This window comes from Anoplolepis gracilipes, chromosome 3 (genome assembly GCF_047496725.1).
Source record: "Anoplolepis gracilipes chromosome 3, ASM4749672v1, whole genome shotgun sequence".
Lineage (NCBI taxonomy): Eukaryota > Metazoa > Arthropoda > Insecta > Hymenoptera > Formicidae > Anoplolepis > Anoplolepis gracilipes.
The window spans coordinates 6468573-6487295 of NC_132972.1; the positions used below are offsets into that span (position 1 = coordinate 6468573).

Below are 18723 nucleotides of genomic sequence, written 5' to 3' on the forward strand. Positions count from 1 at the left end.
ACTTACAAAAAGTTGTTTTTGTTTGATTCTCAAATATATAAAAATAAAATAAAATTTTCACTTTAAATCTGTCCAAAATTCAAGCTAAGAAAATTCTTTTTAGCCTTTAATTGTCTACTTTCACTAGCAATGTAGTTTTTTAAAAATTCAAAGGGGAAAACACAAAATATAGTAGCGCAAATTATGAGAAACGAAAAAAATTTGAATTTATTTTAATAAATAAGAACTTGTAAATTTCTTGTTAAAAAATTTTTTAGTCTGAATTAAAGCTATTGTACATATTATTTTAATTAGCATTTTGACCTTGAAATTTCAAAATAATTTAGAACATAAGAGTCCATCATTATACGCATTCATATATATATATATATATAGCTGTTGTCATTTGTAAAGCGCTCTTCCTACAGATATCTGTATTATAATAATATAAATAAATAATATAAATAAATAATAAATGTCTATGGCTCTTTTTAAAATTTTGACACGCGTCAGCGATTACATAACAATAATAATGGACTGCATATGTCTCTTCTCGCCGGCGCGAAACTTGCGCGAATTAATCGATCTTTTTTAATTAATTTATCAATAATTATTTTGAAAATTATAAAATGATAAAAGACTTTTCTTTTCGATTTAACCCGCTCTATGACACGACAATATTATTACCGAACACCCTGTATATGTGGTATATGTATACACGCGTGATTGCGTGCATGGAGAGTTCGCGAATCGTGTAACGGGTGTACGTAATAATGCTCTTGCACTCGTACGCGTTAAAATAAATAAATGTATTTTAACGACACGGGAAGCTCTTGGTAATTATCCTAAGAGTGTGTCAGGACATTAGTCTATTGTTTTCATTATGTTTTAGTCTATTGTCTACATCGTATGTGTGCATTTATCTTATCTTCCTCTTCACGATTACTCGCGAGAACTTCGCTTTCTTCCTCGCGACTGATAATCTTCTCTTTTTCCACGCGATAAAATCCACACCATATTAACCATTTCTCTAACGATATACATATATTTACTTTCAATACCGAGAAGTATCGATGACGATGCTGATAAATAAATTGCGTATTTCCCTTAATTGAAAGACATACATTCTTGTATTATTATCAGCGAACGTCGTTATCGTTATTCCTATTTGTTGTTCTTGCAAGAAATGATTTCATTTTTTTCAGGGGGCGGATCATTGATATTTTCAAAAGGTAATGAGTACAATGACCTGATGTGAAACTGCATTTTAATAAAGTAAATGTTATATATACATGTAGCATTGCGAAAGTCGTTTTTTTTACCGCAACACAAAGTCCCCTAAGAGATCTATAGAATGTTAAAACATGTTTTATCCATTAATTATTAACATCTTTTGAACATGTGTGCTGTTAAAGTCAATACACATGTAACGCGCACTTTGATTTAATAGAGTGTTATCTTGTTTGCAATCGACGGTTTTTTACCCTTATGCAGTCACCAATTCATGCAATTCACAGAGTCATCCAATATAATGACAATTTGAGCATGCGAGCAAAATAAAGATGGTAGTCTCGAGTGTAGGTTATTGCTTGGCAACACGTAATTTTGTAGCAATTTTTGTAAATAAATGACACAAATACCGCTATTAATATAAATTCAGAAAATCATGTAAGAGCAGAGCGCAAATTAAAAACAGAATCCATCATTTACTTCGGAAAAAAAAAAGCGAGTGAATCAGTTTTTTTAGAATAAAAATAATATACTTTATAAGAGATCATCGCGGAATAAAAATTTTACATCATTCTGCATTCGTGGGTGTGCAAGGACGATGAGGCGACGCGACTTACGCATATATCTTTCGATCAGTATGGACGATGCCATATGCATAATAATAAGGTCGACATTTTAGTGGAGTTTTAAAAAAAAAAACCAAATATGTAATTTAATTTATTAAAATATACATCTCTTATTAGTTTAAATGAATCTTGTGGCACAAAAAGTTAAATTTAATTTTAATGGCCCGATTAAACTCTAGCAGAAAAAATACAATAGAGTAGAAAAAAAATAATAAAGAATAAATTACTAAGTTTATGCTCTTACTACACACCGCTACTTAATCTCGACACAAATTGTAGATAATTTAATAATCATCGTACAGAATAACGACATTAAGGCAGAAAGAGAAAGATAGAGAGATAAATGTTAATATAATTATATGTGTTACATTAATGATAAATTATCGAGAAAGAGAGAAGAGAGAGAGTGCACACGGAACGCGCGATCCAGCGGGATCGAAGCAACGTGCGCGAGATGAGGCGCCGCGAATTGAAAAGAAGAGAACTGCGCTGCCTTGCGCTGTGCGAATCTGCGATGGAGAGGCGGAGGTGAGTCGGGAGTCGGGAGGTGGGCCGAAGTAGAGGGACCATACCATACGTCAGCATGTTTCGCCTCGCTATCGTACGGAGAATCACGGACAGATCAAACATGGCGATTCAGTCTCTGTTTACGGTGAGAGCAAACGGTTTCTAGCACCGTGGCGGCGTGTATCAGTGTACGAGAGGGACTTTCTAACGGCGTAGCGCACTTGTGCCATCGTGAATTAACGGATTTCGGTGGATATCGCGGACATGGAGGCGTGTCGGGCGGAAACGACGACGGAGAAAGCGTCGGGCGGTGTCGGTGTCGATAGCGGAGCTCATGACGCGAAGGGCGTCATGTACTCCGTAAAAGAGGAGCCAACGCCTGCGGCGTCATCACGCCCAATTTCTGAACGGGTGCCGCCATCTGTCGGCGAGAGTATGGAACGTGAACAGAACGTTGGTCGTTCTAACGGAAATAAGGTAAGAAACCGAATCTGAGAAATGCGTTAGCCGTTAGCTAATAAAATTGCAATTTTTTTTTTCCGTAAAAACTGCAAACTGATTGGCTACACATTTCTCGAAACTAAAATTCGGACCTAGTTTACATTTAATTGTCTTTTGATCAGAAAGCAGTTGTTGGCGACGCGGTATCCATTTATAGCCGTCTGCCTATTTTTCAAATTCGAACGTAGACGCAATCGTTAATCGCTAAGTGTGATTCGGGAATTAGGATGATAAATGAGACGGTTTACAGATACGTGCTGATTTGAATTTTAATTTTATATATTTTAATTCAATATATTTAATTAATAAATAATTAATGCCAGCAGGTTTTTATTATAATATAGTCCATATTTTAGATTCTTTTTTTATCTCGAGTAAATTATAATTATTTATAAATATATAACTGCAATCATAATTGAACTATTAGTCGAATTTATTTAATAATGCTTTGGTGTCTGTTTTTACAGTGTAAAACATTTATAAAGAAGTATGGAAGATTGGAAAGCGGTAGCGGTAGCGGTGATCAAGACGGTGGTCAACATGAAGATACCGCAGCAAAAAAGAGGAAAACTCGCAGGGGTAAACCTAAGCATAGGAAATTAAAACCGTATCTGAAACAATTATCTTATAAGCAAAAGTTGCGGACCAGGTGTCTCGGTAGAATGCAAAATATAATTACAAAAACTAATAGGCAACCACCAGCTCTATACAATACCACACAATTCCTTATGAATGACCATAGCGACTTACCTGATCTTGAACAAAAGTTATCGGAAGCCGCATCATTGGAAGTACCTGCCATGTTTCAAAAACCACCGGCACCGCGTACTCGTGATTCCAGTTTTAGCGTAGATTCTGACGAAGATTATTTTTATTCATCTCCGGAAGATGAAGAGGAGTTTTTAACAAAAGAATTTTCAACCGCGTATGAAGATCTTCATGAAGAAAGATTGAGCACTTTGACAAAAACAGACTTATTGCAGGAATATAGGAACTTAGAAGCCAAAATGGATTTATTAACAAAAAGATTACGTAATAAGAGCATTCCTCAAATAGAAGATAAAGATTTGGAAAATAAAAACGTATCTGCTACAGAGCCTGAGATGACGAAAAAATTGAAGTTATGTCAACAACGGATTGATGACCTGATAAAACAAAACGAGCAGTTAAGACGAGAAAATGAAATGTTACGTACTGAAAAAAGATTATGCGCGAGTAGTTCCGAGTCTAGTGTCGACAGTGAAAGCGATAGCGATAGTTCTAGCAATAGCAACCAAAGTGGATGTAGTTGCTCCCTTTCAAGTTCAGGAACATCTCCCAAGCATACCTTCAAATCTAGATTAGATAATAACATAGGAACGGATAAAAAAAACGATAGCTGCGATACTAGCCAAAGTGGAAGCCCTAGAACATCTGTAACACCTACCAGTTTGTCTGCCAACAGGCATATGGTTATAAACGAAGCTGGTATGATTATAAACGAAACTAGTTTTCCTACATAGATTCTACTTTCTTTTGAATCAAATTAAAAAACGCGTCAAAAATACTGATAATACTGATAATAAGCAAAATTACTTTTCGTACACAGATTTTATTTTCTTTTGAATCAAATTAAAAATTTGCCGCGTCAAGTCATGCACAATAAACAGCTAAACGAATCTGTATTTATATGCAGTCTGATTAATTAAATGTATATTAACATTGCGTTCAATATTATAAAATTATGAAGCATACATTGTTGTATGCATTTATTCAATATGTATACCTTACATATATTTAATAATTTTTCAGTAAATTTTGTTGTAACAGCATTTTCAATCTTTCTATGCTAAATGATATCTGCTAAATCTTACTAGACTATTATTTAATATCTTGTTGCAATTTGCTGGGTCACTCTTCTTTTTTTCTTTTAAGACTGTGTACATATATATATATATATATATATATATATATATATATATATATATATATATTATATATATAACAATATGATAAATGTAGGATTAATAGGAATCTATAGCAAGCCTCTGTTTGTCCTATTTTGTTATTTGCTTTGAAAAATATTTACTACATATATCATGCATTGCTTCTTTCTTCAGTTTAATATTGTACACAATGCACTTTAATTACATTTTCTCAGTCTGACTTTGTCCTTTTGCGTACTGCCAATTACAAAAGCTAAGTTTATGAAGGACGGTCTACAGACCATCAACTAACACAGACTTATGTACATATATGCGCATGAGTTCATAAAAAGCACAATTCTCTCTTAGAGATTCATTAAAAATATTATATGTAATATATGTAATATATTGAAAATATGTGATGAAAATTATAGAAGAAATGTATTAAAATCTTTGTACAATTGTATAGTTTTAGAAAGTAAGATGACAAATGTTAGTTTATGGTCTGAAAATGTAAGATATATAAGAATATGTTTTACATTTCCGAGATTTTTAATAAATCTTAAGTTTTGCTCTGATATATACATATGTTTTCATCCTCAATTTTGAGACTGGACACAGCTGGATTTTGAACTGTGAATATAATTATAACATTATACATACTACAAAGTATTTCAATGTCTATAAGAAAATGAGATTGATTATTGTATTCGTTAAATTTAATTATATTAACCGTCAAAGAATTTTGTTAAAATGAGAATTTGTTCTGCAAGTTATAAATAAATGCATTGCTAATATTGAGATATACTAATAAATTGGAAAACTAAAAATAAAAAAATATTCATATTTACATAGGAAATTTGTTGAACTATTTTGATTCTTTTATATTTTTGTAGAATTATTAATACTAAATAAATGATTTTTTATAATTTCTTTACAAATATATATTTCTAAAGTATTTGGAAAAAGTCTGTTATATATATTAGTATATAATGAAAAATATGAGAGAATGCTGTGTCCATTTTTTCATCTTATTGCAACTAATAATTAAATATAAGTATTTTGTCAGAAAGATGTAATGAAAATAAAAATGTCAACATCTTGAGACATACGAGTAAAAGAAAAAGCGGACATAAAAAATACATAAAAAATAGTGAATAATTGAAACGTCAAAAAATAAATTTACAAATTAATTCAGAAACTTTGTCTATGAAAAGGAAAGATAATATGTGAAATATCTCGTAAATCTAATCAATTAATCTAAATATCATTTTTATAGTAATTTTAATATTAATTATTTTATTATATGATTTTTTAAATATGTGATGTTGAGTGCATTCCGTTTGATGCTATTTTTGTTTTTTTTGAAGCAAGAGGAGCGCACCGTTGAATTTGAGAATCGGATTTAACGCGGCATCCTCAATGGACATCTCCGTTGTAAACCAGCCATTCTTGAAATGTGACCAACTAGATGGCGCGATAAATTGAAAAGCACACAACGCAACGCACAAGCAAGGAGAGCGGTCAAGAATCGAGATCAGCGGTCAGCGCTTAGTTGAGATCATTGAGATTTGTGATCATATGTAAAAGAGTGTTTATCGGCCACTAAAACTAAATCGTATGTTATGAAAGCAGTTTCATCATTATATAGTGACCGCGCATAAACCAACAGCTGTTATTGTCTGCATGACTGGTAAGTCGTTAAATTTTATTAAATCGCGAAGCGAAAGCTAATATCTGCCACTATAGCTTTTCTGTAACCGTTTCGTTGTATTTTACTTTACAAGGTAATCTCACTTCGTCTACGGATTTAAATCTGATATTGGCCAAGAATGTGCGTTTGGAGATATACCTTGTACGTCAAAGAGTCTACAACTCCTAAAAGAAGTCGACATCTACGGCAAAATAGCAGTTATAAAATTCTTCAGATAACTGGTAAGGTCACCTTTGTTTGATGTTTGTGTGTGTGTGTGTGTGTTCAAAAACTCGTATTTATACCGATATATATTTTTTAAATATATTTTCTGTTTACTTCCTACCATTTCTTACTAATAAAAGACTTACATGAAATAGCATAATTATTTCAGTTTTCAATTTTTGAATTTTTTTTAGCGTTATTTTATTATCTTTTTTTTATATAGAGATAGAGAATATAGAAAAATATCTCTCTAAAAGAGAGAGAAGGGAAAAAAAGATATAGAAAATATGCAAAATTTATATATAAACAATTGCACATATAGCTATAACATTGTTTTGAGGATCATCTAAAATATTTTCTCGACTAATAATTACATTTATTTATACATTATAATATTTATAAAATTTTAATTTTTTTTACAGCACGAGAAGAAGGATCTTTTGTTTTTATTAACAAGTTACAATGCTATGATTTTGGAATGTATGGATGAAGGAGAAGACAGAAATTATAACAAAAGTTCATGAAAATGTGACTGACTGTATTATTAAGAGGGTTCCCTTAGAATGATTAGAAATGGTATTGGCATACAAGAACATGCAAGTATCGATTTACCAGGGATTAAAGGCATGTGGGCTCTAAAAGTTGACGGTGATAATTTTGATAATACATTGTATTATCGTTTGTTGGACAAACTAGAATCTTGACTTTAAACGGCGAAGAAGTTGAAGAGACAGACATACCAGGTTTTGTCGCAGATGAACAAACATTTCATACAGGTAATGTTACTAGTAATTTATTTATCCAAATAACTCCAACATCCGCTAGATTGATCTCGTACAAGAGCAAAATAGTCGTCTCTGAATGGGAACCGCAGAACAAAAGAACCATCAGTGTAGTAGCCTGTAATGGCACTCAAGTCCTTTGCGCTGTAGCGAAGATCCACCTCTTATTTTGTGGTCGGAACTGTGTTAGGTACTGAGCAGAAATGTAATATGGACAGTAAAATCATATTATATCATTGGACCGACGGAACGCAGATTGCAGACAACATAATAAATCCCATATGAGATAATCGAAAAATCGTAAATCTTTGCGTATTAACATAGAATTTGATCATGCAATCTTGATACGCTGGTCTCCAGATGGAAAAGCATTCCTTATTTATAAAGCCATGGCTAATACCATCGAGGTGTATAAAATCGCAAAGAAATCTAATGGTTATTTAGCGTCTGCTACCAAGGCACTGGAATTTCCGCGGGTATGTTATATTATTTGTTTAAAATATATCTTTTCTATTACGTTATATTTCTGTTAAAAAGTTTTTTTTCTTGTTTTGGTAATAAAATAGCGAGAATAAATGTAAATATATCATATTAAATATCAATTTAATTGCTGAAAACTTAACTGTTATGTAAAATATCTTATATAAAACGTATTTATTGAGTTCTGAATGTATGTGCACACTATATCAATTTTTTTATCCTTAGCGTCACATCGAAGATGTCGTTGGAATGGATATCACATCCACTAGGAAATATATCATCACGTGTAGTATAGCAAACGATCTTATATGGGATTTATTATGTTCTCTGCGACCTGCGTAAGCGTTTCGTCGCTCCAATAATATAATATGATTCTACTTCATTTCTGCTCAGTACCTATTAATATAGTTCCGACCACAAAATAAGACGTTGGATCCTCGCCCAGTTTCGTTGAGATAAGTGATAAAGCGTAAAATTCTTCGTGTACCACAGTAGCACAGTGCGATTTGTAATAAATACAAAATAGATATAGACTAAGTTTATAAAAGATATATAAGTTACAGAATCATTAACAAAACATTGTTAGACTTAAATTGTGTGATAACTATAAGTGTAACGCTAAAATATATCTATGTTTAGAATCTTTCAGAAATACAAAAATTATACATACAAAAATTGACGTTATAAAAATATAATCGGTATACCTTATATTGTTCTAATTCTTTATAAAATTAATTAAACAATGAAGAATAAAAGAATAACAGTATATAGTAAGGTAAATAAATATAAAACATGAATATATTGCAAAGCTTTTTTTATTCAACAATATTGATCATTTAATTCATCAGAATATTACATTGTAAAGTTTTTTTAATCAAATTAAAATATTTTGATAAAAAGATAATCTTAAAAGGAGTACAAATTATATATATATGTATATATCACAATGATAAATTAGATATTGGGATCTAATAAACATGTTCCGTTACTCTAGTAAATTATTGTTTATCTTCTATTTTTCGATAACATTACAATTGTTATCTTCAATCAATTTATGTTAACACATTCTTGAAAAAAAAATCACTTTAACTTCACATTCAAAGTATATATAATGTGAAATTTAAAATCAAGTCGAAATCCCTCTTAAGAATTCAGATGCCTATATCTTAATAAATATAATCATGCTTCATTTTGTCCATATATAAACAATCCATTTAGGACATAAAAATTACGCGATACCACGACTAAAATCTCATTACATAAATACAAAGGGAAAGGGAAGAGTCTTATAAAACATTAAAAATTATCTAGATCTTTTGTTTGGTGGTGGCATAAGAGCCGCATCATTCTGCGACTTTCCAAATCTATGCTTTTCGATAAATTCGCAAAGTAGCTCTTTTGTAACTGGCTTATTGATACTTTTGTACACAGCATCGGCGGTATTAAGTGAATTAGGAAATGATTTGTCCATTCGTTGACGCATGAAGATCCACTGACCATTATCAATTTTACATTCAACAATCGCGTTGTCCAACTCTTTAATTTGCTTGGTAAGCTTTGAAAGTACGCCATATGGCGTCTTCAGTCCACCTACATAAAGATGCCCGACTTTTCGCGGTAGTATTCCTACGCCTGTTTCAGTAACAATCTTGAGTCGAAAATCAACAGAATTCAATGATTGTGGCTTCCATTTTAGGACTTCCGGAGATACTCCCGTGCAGTATTCAGCCTCGGCAGGCTGAAATATCAAACCGTCTGGTTCGTGAGAGAGCTGCTCAGCAAATTTCTCGCCCAATAAAACTTTACTCAATGTTACGTCCCAGAAATATTTAACTCGCACTGAGAAAGGTTCTCGTTCCTTAACTAATCGTCCCTCTTTCATAGCTCTCAGTCTACCGGTGATTATTTCATTTTCAATAATAGAATAACGTTTAGGATGAAACATTAATTTACTAACGTCTTGTCCATCGTACATAATAACATCATATACTAAATATCTAGGAATATTCTTGCCTTTATCTTTGTCGATCACCATTTCCTGTAAAATTAAAATTCTTATAAATTAAACGATTCTGTGAAAAATGTAGCTTTAATATTTTTTAGAATTCTAAAAAAATAAATATTAATAAAACTGTAGCTTACACCATCCATTAAAGTATCTTTCAGACATCTATTTATATCTCGTACATGTGGGAATTTCAATCCATTTACTTCAAAGACGCTGTTATCTCTGTCTATGAAATATACTTTTCCGTCTCTCTGTACTAGCATCATGTATCTAAGCAAATTCAACGAATGAATTTCAATATTAATTTTCATTTTAATAGATATTTAATTACCTTGTACCATCTGCCTTCCAAGATACTCTATATGGCTTTGTGTGCAATAACTTTATATTATCAACATCCATAGATATAGGTTGAGAGCCAGGAAATCCTGTAGACTTCCAGCCACAAATTTCCTGGACTCGCTTTTGGATTCCTGATAATCTCATTTTCTCCAAAATAGGTGTAACACCGGGTACACCTGCCATAAATACTGGATTACTTTTATGAAATTCACGTCTCCTTTTCTTGCCTCTTCCTTCTTCATGATTATTTTCATCTTCTATGCTCGGTCTCTCATCCGTATCCTCGATGTTCAAGTCGTCGCATTCCAGACACCACGATGGTCTCGGTGGCGGAGGAGGGGCATCCTCGACATCGTCGTACCGCTTGTATAACTCTCTTATATAATCTTCCTTGTAAATTCCAGGAGGTCTCACAGTGGCAAACTCTGCTAACGCAGCATCACCACTGCTACCATCTATTTCCACTAAGTAACTGATTATGAGAAATCCACTTCTATTGAAACCATGTGTGCAGTGAACACCAATAATCTCCAATGGATTGTTCGCAATAAAGTTTCTGCACACCTGGACAAACGTACGAGTTTGTTCCTCCGATGGAGTCTCGCCATGACCTCTGCATTGCAATTTTAAATATTTGCAGCCATAATCCTCTACCGTCTTTCTATCGTAGAATCTTGTCGTATTTGTTAAGTCTATCCACAGACCCATCTTTATTTTCTGACTTTTCAGATTTGCGAAGAACATATCTACATTGAAGCGACATTCCTCTGGCACTTGGTTGTCGTAAGCCGAGGACAGCGGTGTCTTGAATGCTAGAAATTTGCCTTGGATCAGCCTCATCGCCTTACGTGGACAGTGAAGCCAACGAGGTGGAACAGATCCCCTTTCGTTTGACATTTTCGTTTGGTTGTTCTATTAAATAAAGGAGCATATGACAGCGCGACGCGACTTGACGTTCTGCTACAAATAGTCCAGCATTTCACTCGTTTAATGTCAAGAATGGAAATACTCACTTTGGGTGAGTTCGAGGAACGCACTATTGTGATAAATTGTGTAAAACAATTATTTTTATCAATTATTTTCATCAGAGATTCACTTTCATATACAACCCTTACAAGTTACAAGGTACACTGTCGTAGTCAGAATGTCTGAATTAGATTAGGTTAGTAATTTGACGTCATTTTCATACCTAGTGACTTTAGGGCATATATGGTTACTTTAGTATTTTATCACAAAATTAACTAGACTTTGCATAAATATGTATGTAAATGCGTCTTCAATTGCGCTTGTACCTAAATTGAGAGGGGATGACCACTCTCAAGATAAATTTTCACGAGCCGCTGAAACCGATTGTTTGAGCGACAAAAAGGATCGCGTGACTAAAAATAAAGATATCAATTCATTGAATAAAGAATAAATGTATCGATTCGTCAATTTTGTTCACGTGATCCTTTTTGTCGCTCAAACAATCGGTTTCAGCGGCTCGTGAAAATTTACCTTTAAGCTTCTCTCTGTAGATATCTCCGTGGTAAACCAGCCATTCTTGAAATGTGACCAACTAGATGGCGCGGTAAATTGAAAAGCACGCAACGCACAAGTCACAAGCAAGAGCAAAGAGAGCGGTCGAGAGCGGTCGAGAGCGATCGAGATCGTTGAGATTTGTGATCATATGTAAAAGAGTGTTTATCGGCCACTAAATCATATATTATGAAAGCAATGTCTCATCATTATATAGTGACCGCGCATAAACCAACAGCAGTCACTGCCTGCGTGACTGGTAAGTCGTTAAATTTTATTAAATAGCGAAGCGAAAGCTAATATCTGCCACTATGGCTTTTCTGTAACCGTTTCGTTGTATTTTACTTTACAAGGTAATTTCACTTCGCCTACGGATTTAAATCTGATATTGGCCAAGAATGTGCGCTTGGAGATATACCTTGTAACGCCAGAGGGTCTACGACCCCTAAAAGAAGTCGGCATCTACGGCAAAATAGCAGTTATAAAATTCTTTAGACCACCAGTAAGGTTATCTTTGTTTGATGTTTTTGTGTGTGTTCAAAGACTCGTAGTATTTCTATCGGCATATATATTTTTTTTTATATATTTTCTGTTTACATCTTACCATTTCTTACTAATAAGAGACTTACATGAAGTAGCATAATTATTTCAATTTTCAATTTGTGAATTTTTTTTAGCTTTATTTCTTTATCTTTTTTTAAAAGAAAGAGGATATAGAAAAATATCTCTCTAAAAGAGAGAGAAGGGAAAAAAAAGATAGAGAAAATATGCAAAATTTATTTATAAACAATTGCACATATAGCTATAACATTGTTTTAGTCAAGAATTATCTAAAATATTTTCTCGATTAATAATTACATTTATTTATACATTATAATATTTATAAGATTTTAATTTTTTTTACAGCACGAAAAGAAGGATCTTTTGTTTTTATTAACAACAAGTTACAATGCTATGATCTTGGAGTGTACGGGCGAAGGAGAAGACATAGAAATTATAACAAAAGCCCATGGAAATGTGGCTGATCGCATTGGGAAAGCTTCTGAAACTGGGATCAAAGCTGTTATTGATCCAAAGGCTCGCGTAATCGGTCTCAGATTATATGATGGGCTCTTCAAGATTATACCCTTGGACAGAGACAATCCAGAATTGAAAGCATCTTCTATTCGTATGGATGAACAGCAAGTACAAGATGTTAATTTTCTTCATGGATGCACTAATCCTACCTTAATTTTAATTCATCAAGATATTAATGGTAGACATGTGAAAACACATGAAATCAACTTAAGGGAAAAAGAATTTTCGAAGATACCTTGGAGACAGGATAATGTAGAGCGAGAAGCTATGATGGTCATTCCTGTACCTTCCCCTATCTGTGGCGCAATCATAATAGGACAGGAAAGTATTTTATATCATGATGGTACTACATATGTTGCCGTTGTACCACCAATTATAAAGCAAAGTACTATTACTTGCTATGCTAAAGTAGATAACCAAGGATTAAGGTATTTATTGGGAGATATGGCAGGTCATTTATTTATGTTGTTTTTGGAATTAGAAAAAAAGCCTGATGGCACTCAAGTAGTAAAAGATCTAAAAGTGGAATTATTAGGCGAAATTAGCATACCAGAATGCATAACTTATCTGGACAATGGCGTAATATACGTCGGTAGCCGTCTAGGTGATTCTCAGTTAATAAAATTAATCACAAAAGCAGACGAAAACGGATCCTATTGCGTGCCTATGGAAACTTTTACTAATTTGGCACCTATTGTTGATATGGCTGTAGTAGACCTTGAAAGACAGGGTCAAGGACAGATGGTGACGTGCTCAGGAGCTTTTAAAGAAGGTTCCCTTCGAATTATTAGAAACGGTATCGGCATACAAGAACATGCAAGTATCGATTTACCAGGGATTAAAGGTATGTGGGCTCTAAAAATTGGCGGTGATAATTTTGATAATACATTAGTATTATCGTTTGTTGGACAAACTAGAATCTTGACTTTAAACGGCGAAGAAGTTGAAGAGACAGACATACCAGGTTTTGTCGCAGATGAGCAAACATTTCATACAGGTAATGTTACTAGTGATTTATTTATCCAAATAACTCCAACATCCGCTAGATTGATCTCGTACGAGAGCAAAATGGTTGTCTCTGAATGGGAACCGCAGAACAAAAGAACCATCAGTGTAGTAGCCTGTAATGGCACTCAAGTCCTTTGCGCTACAGGAAATGATTTATTCTATATGGAAATTTCGTGCAATCAAATTGTACCTAAAGGATTTGCTACCTTGCAACATGAAGTGGCATGTTTGGATATTTCTCCTCTGGATGGCGTTAATGAGGCAAAGATCGTCGCCGTAGGACTTTGGACGGACATATCTGTACGTATCTTGACTCTGCCTGGGTTAGAAGAAATCAATAAGGAACTTCTCGGAGGTGAAATTATACCCAGATCTATTTTGATGACTTGTTTCGAAGGCAACACGTACTTACTTTGTGCTTTGGGTGATGGTAGCATGTATTATTTCACTCTGTACAAAGAAAGTGGTATGCTTTCGGACAAGAAAAGAGTCACTTTAGGAACGCAACCAACGGTTCTCAGAACTTTTCGCTCGCTCTCCACGACAAATGTGTTTGCATGCTCGGACAGACCTACCGTAATTTATTCCTCGAATCACAAGCTTGTCTTTAGCAATGTCAATCTCAAAGAAGTAAATCATATGTGTTCTCTGAACGCGGAATCGTATCCCGACAGCCTGGCATTAGCGACAGATAGCACTGTCACAATCGGTACAATCGACGAAATTCAGAAACTGCACATAAGAACGGTTCCGCTCGGGGAGTCGCCTAGGAGGATTGCTTATCAAGAAAGTTCTCAAACCTTTGGCGTCATCACAATGCGCGTCGATGTGCAAGAGAGCAGCGGTGTGAGCATAATCAGGCATTCCGCATCCACACAAGCAGCTTCTACATCCAGTAGTAGTCACATCGCTTCGCACAACAAACCTAGCGGACACACGGCCAGTGAGATTGGTCAAGAAATCGAGGTACATAATCTTCTCATCATCGACCAGCACACCTTTGAAGTTCTGCACGCGCATACACTAATGCCAACCGAGTATGCGTTATCACTTATTTCGACGAAATTAGGTGAGGATCCGACCTCGTATTTTGTGGTCGGAACTGCGTTTATAAATCCTGACGAGACTGAGCCGAAATTGGGTAGAATATTATTGTACCATTGGAGCGACGGAAAGCTTACGCAAGTCGCAGAAAAAGAAATTAAGGGTTCCTGCTATTCTTTAGTAGAATTTAGCGGAAAACTTTTGGCGAGTATCAACAGTACAGTACGATTGTTCGAATGGACCGCGGAAAAGGAGCTCAGATTGGAATGTAGCCACTTCAATAACATTATAGCGCTTTATTTAAAAACCAAGAGTGATTTTGTCCTAGTTGGTGATCTTATGAGATCTCTCACATTACTTCAGTACAAAACTATGGAAGGCAGTTTCGAGGAAATAGCTAGAGACTACAACCCCAATTGGATGACTGCTATTGAAATATTAGATGACGATACTTTCCTAGGGGCTGAAAATTGCTTCAATCTTTTTATATGTCAAAAGGATAGGTATGTATTATTGTATTATATTATATTATATTATGTGTTTACAAAAATAATGAAGTTTATAAAGCTTAGTAAGATAATAATATGTAATACGTTGTTTCTAGTGCCGCGACGTCTGAAGATGAGAGACAACAAATGCAGGAAGTAGGCCAATTTCACCTAGGTGATATGGTGAATGTGTTCCGCCATGGTTCATTAGTAATGCAGAATTTAGGAGAATCAAGTACACCTACCCAGGGTTGCGTATTGTTCGGCACAGTTAGCGGTGCGATTGGTCTTGTAACGCAAATTCCGTTCACGTTTTACGAATTCCTTAAAAACTTAGAGGAAAAATTAACTACCGTAATAAAAAGCGTAGGCAAAATAGAACATCACTTTTGGAGAAGTTTCAAGACGGATTTAAAAATTGAGCAATGCGAAGGATTTGTAGACGGTGATTTAATAGAATCGTTCCTCGATTTAAACCACAACAAAATGGGAGAAGTTGCGACAGGCCTTATGGTAACTCAATAATCTATTACATTTCCTTTTAAGCGTATATTTACAAATAAATTGTAGATTATAATTTTTAGAAATATTTTAATAATCATAATACTTTTTTCGATAGATTGACGATGGCAGCGGTATGAAGAAGGAAGCGACGGTAGACGATCTTGTAAAAATAGTAGAGGATCTTACAAGGATACATTAAATGTTATGCAAGCAAACAATATTATAAATTTCTGTGGAAAATATCTGTAAGGATACGAGAAGATATAAGAAAGATTCAAACGACAATTTAAGCGGGAAAGCAAACGTTTATACAGTTATCTTTGTTATCATTCGTAGCATGTAATGACATTAATGGCATTACAGAAGTAGTATGTAATAACATAAATCTTCTCTTTCGCGATCCTATATCCTTTCGTATATATCTGAATATATATGTAGCACGTTATCAATGTTTCAGTGACTGCAAAGATTGTGAAAAAAAATTAAGATTCCATCGCTCGTTTATCACACGGTTTTTTTTAGCATCCTTAGTGACAAGCAGTATTTTTTGTTTCTTTTTGGGTTTTTTTTTTTTTTTTTTTATATATGCGCATGTGAAACGTAGATTGTATATGAAAACACGCGTTAATATTATTCTCAAAGAGTACTCGAATTTGTAGTACACTTTTATAACTTTGTAAGCTCGAGTGTAAATAAAAAAAGGACGTGGCATTTTAAGATAACATTTTTTCTCGCGTAACGACAAAAACGTCACTCATTTATTAGCATTGAGCGTGGCTTTCAGCGTTTCCGAATCAAATAACCAGCCACGTAGATCCTCTATACCTTGACCTGTCATTCCACTAGTCTCCAATACAGTGATCTTCTGCGTCACTTCCCTTTGTAAACGTGCGTATTGCAGCATCAGCAAAGCTTCGTTTCTCATCTGACGATACGAAACATCCATCTTGTTTAAAATGAGCGCGACTTTTACGTTTCGTAATTTAGGTTCCACCAGGAAGGAATATAGTAATACACCCGCTGCGCTTATTTGGCAAAGATTACTCGTATCTACTACGTAGATTATTTTATGAATCTAACAATAATATGTGAATGACGTATCATAACAATTTGAAAATTGTATCATGCGTGAGATTATTGTGATGCAATTATTTTGCGAAACGAGTACCTTGTCAAAGTAATGCTTCCATATCGGTGCCATGCTACCACCGATTTCTTTGATCACCATGTCAAATTCGCCAGTATCGTTTTTTACAGTAAATAAATTTATCCCATTGGTAGGTACAGTATAAGTCGCATCGTCGATCTCGTCTCCTTGAAGACTTTTCATTAAAAGAGTTTTGCCCGATTTAAATGGCCCGAGGCAGAGACACATTTCTATTTAAAGTTTCGTAGATTGTCGTTCACTTTTTATGCTAAAACATTTACAAACTCGTTCGACTATTGAATATATATACGTTGCGGTTCTTTTACATTTGTATGAAAGAACCGCATACTTGTATAGAAAACGACAAACTATTATTGATTTAACAAGTTTACCGTCAGAACGATATAGTTTCATTGATAACTGAATTAAAACAATATTAATTAAGGCGTGTAATTGCAAAATTTGTTAAATTGAACAATTAAAAGTATTTTAATTTGAACTAATTAAAATTTTCTTATTTATTAAATACTTGACACTAAATAAAAATAAAAATATTTCAAAATTATTTAAAAACTTCATAATATATTTTCTTTTTTTTTACATTTTCTCCAATAATTTTAATTAAATTTGCAATTAAATGCCTCAATTAAAGTCATAATTTTATGATTTATTCACAGCTTACAATTTCAGTACAATATAAAAATTTTTGATAGATTCCTTACTAATCATATTTACATTTACAATATGTGAATATGAACATCATATATATAATATACACTCTTTCTTCTAAATACGAAAAATATATTAAAATTGCACTTACAATTTTAAGCTTTTATTGTGATATAATAGCTTTATTTAACATAACTAAAGAATTAATTTTTCTATCTATCACCTTCTCATATCTCATCCTTTTTAAAAGAAAAAATTAAAGTCTACATTGTGTTCTATTAAAAAACTTTACACAATGGAGAGTTAATGTTGTCAAATTATTATCTAAGTAATGGCAGTAATTTCCTAACAGTGTACATTTCTCAATTTTCATAGAGACAAATAAAAGATGCACAATATGATTGCTATAATATATGCTGTATTGTAAATTTATCTATATACAATATTTGTATTATATAGATATAACCATAGATATGTTAATATATATCTTAGATATGTATATATATATATCTATACACAGATATACATGCATATACATAAAATATATTAACATCTATAGTTATATCTATATACAATACAAATATTGCATATAGATAAATTTCAATACAGCATACTCATTATTGTATAATATCAAACAATATTTGTTTCATTAATATAGGAAATTTGCCTCAAAGTTTAAGTTTAGAATTTATTAAATGTAACGACGATTTTTCGTGCTTATTTCTCTCGATATTATATAATGTAATATTATGCATAAAAACATATATCCTCTATTCTTTGATTAGTTTCACATTGATTATGGCTTATCGCACATTTTGGTACGATTTTTTAGTTACATAATATGTTTACTAACGTCTATTGCAAAAGATGAAATATAAATAACATAATGGTGGTGTATTTTTTCCACATCTTAAAATTATGTGTAACAAATTAAATATCGAAAAAAGCCCGACATCGTTGTCAATATAAACATTAAAAGAGATATCTTTTT

General features: G+C 33.2%; 4 protein-coding genes across 6 annotated transcripts; 2 read left to right on the forward strand and 2 right to left on the reverse strand.

Moving 5' to 3' along the window:
* Positions 1 to 2389: 2389 nt before the first annotated feature.
* Positions 2390 to 8625, forward strand: LOC140664032 (uncharacterized). 3 transcript variants are annotated; one of them, XM_072888721.1, is made up of 7 exons: positions 2390 to 2819; positions 3311 to 4310; positions 6118 to 6440; positions 6535 to 6682; positions 7088 to 7261; positions 7362 to 7923; positions 8153 to 8625. In XM_072888721.1, the coding sequence occupies exons 1-3, from the start codon at positions 2607 to 2609 to the stop codon at positions 6135 to 6137; spliced, it is 1233 nt and encodes a 410-aa protein (XP_072744822.1). In that variant the 5' UTR covers positions 2390 to 2606; the 3' UTR covers positions 6138 to 6440; positions 6535 to 6682; positions 7088 to 7261; positions 7362 to 7923; positions 8153 to 8625. The 3 variants fall into 3 exon arrangements, with proteins under 3 accessions (XP_072744822.1, XP_072744821.1, XP_072744820.1); XM_072888720.1 differs by having other exon boundaries at positions 7088 to 7923; XM_072888719.1 differs by lacking the exons at positions 6118 to 6440; positions 6535 to 6682; positions 7088 to 7261; positions 7362 to 7923; positions 8153 to 8625 and having other exon boundaries at positions 2391 to 2819; positions 3311 to 4769.
* Positions 8626 to 8880: 255 nt separating this feature from the next.
* Positions 8881 to 11429, reverse strand: LOC140664284 (mRNA-capping enzyme-like). Its single transcript, XM_072889292.1, has 4 exons — positions 11291 to 11429; positions 10267 to 11189; positions 10070 to 10205; positions 8881 to 9965 (listed from the first exon to the last, which is right to left on the reverse strand). Exons 1-4 carry the CDS (start codon positions 11360 to 11362, stop codon positions 9231 to 9233), a joined length of 1866 nt encoding a protein of 621 aa, XP_072745393.1. The 5' UTR covers positions 11363 to 11429; the 3' UTR covers positions 8881 to 9230.
* Positions 11430 to 11856: 427 nt separating this feature from the next.
* Pic (DNA damage-binding protein pic) lies at positions 11857 to 16638 on the forward strand. The gene is made up of 5 exons (XM_072889290.1): positions 11857 to 12054; positions 12149 to 12297; positions 12702 to 15427; positions 15529 to 15925; positions 16032 to 16638. The coding sequence occupies exons 1-5, from the start codon at positions 11985 to 11987 to the stop codon at positions 16113 to 16115; spliced, it is 3426 nt and encodes a 1141-aa protein (XP_072745391.1). The 5' UTR covers positions 11857 to 11984; the 3' UTR covers positions 16116 to 16638.
* On the reverse strand, positions 16202 to 18660 carry LOC140664285 (ADP-ribosylation factor-like protein 16). The gene is made up of 2 exons (XM_072889293.1): positions 17085 to 18660; positions 16202 to 16991 (listed from the first exon to the last, which is right to left on the reverse strand). Exons 1-2 carry the CDS (start codon positions 17289 to 17291, stop codon positions 16671 to 16673), a joined length of 528 nt encoding a protein of 175 aa, XP_072745394.1. The 5' UTR covers positions 17292 to 18660; the 3' UTR covers positions 16202 to 16670.
* Positions 18661 to 18723: the final 63 nt, after the last annotated feature.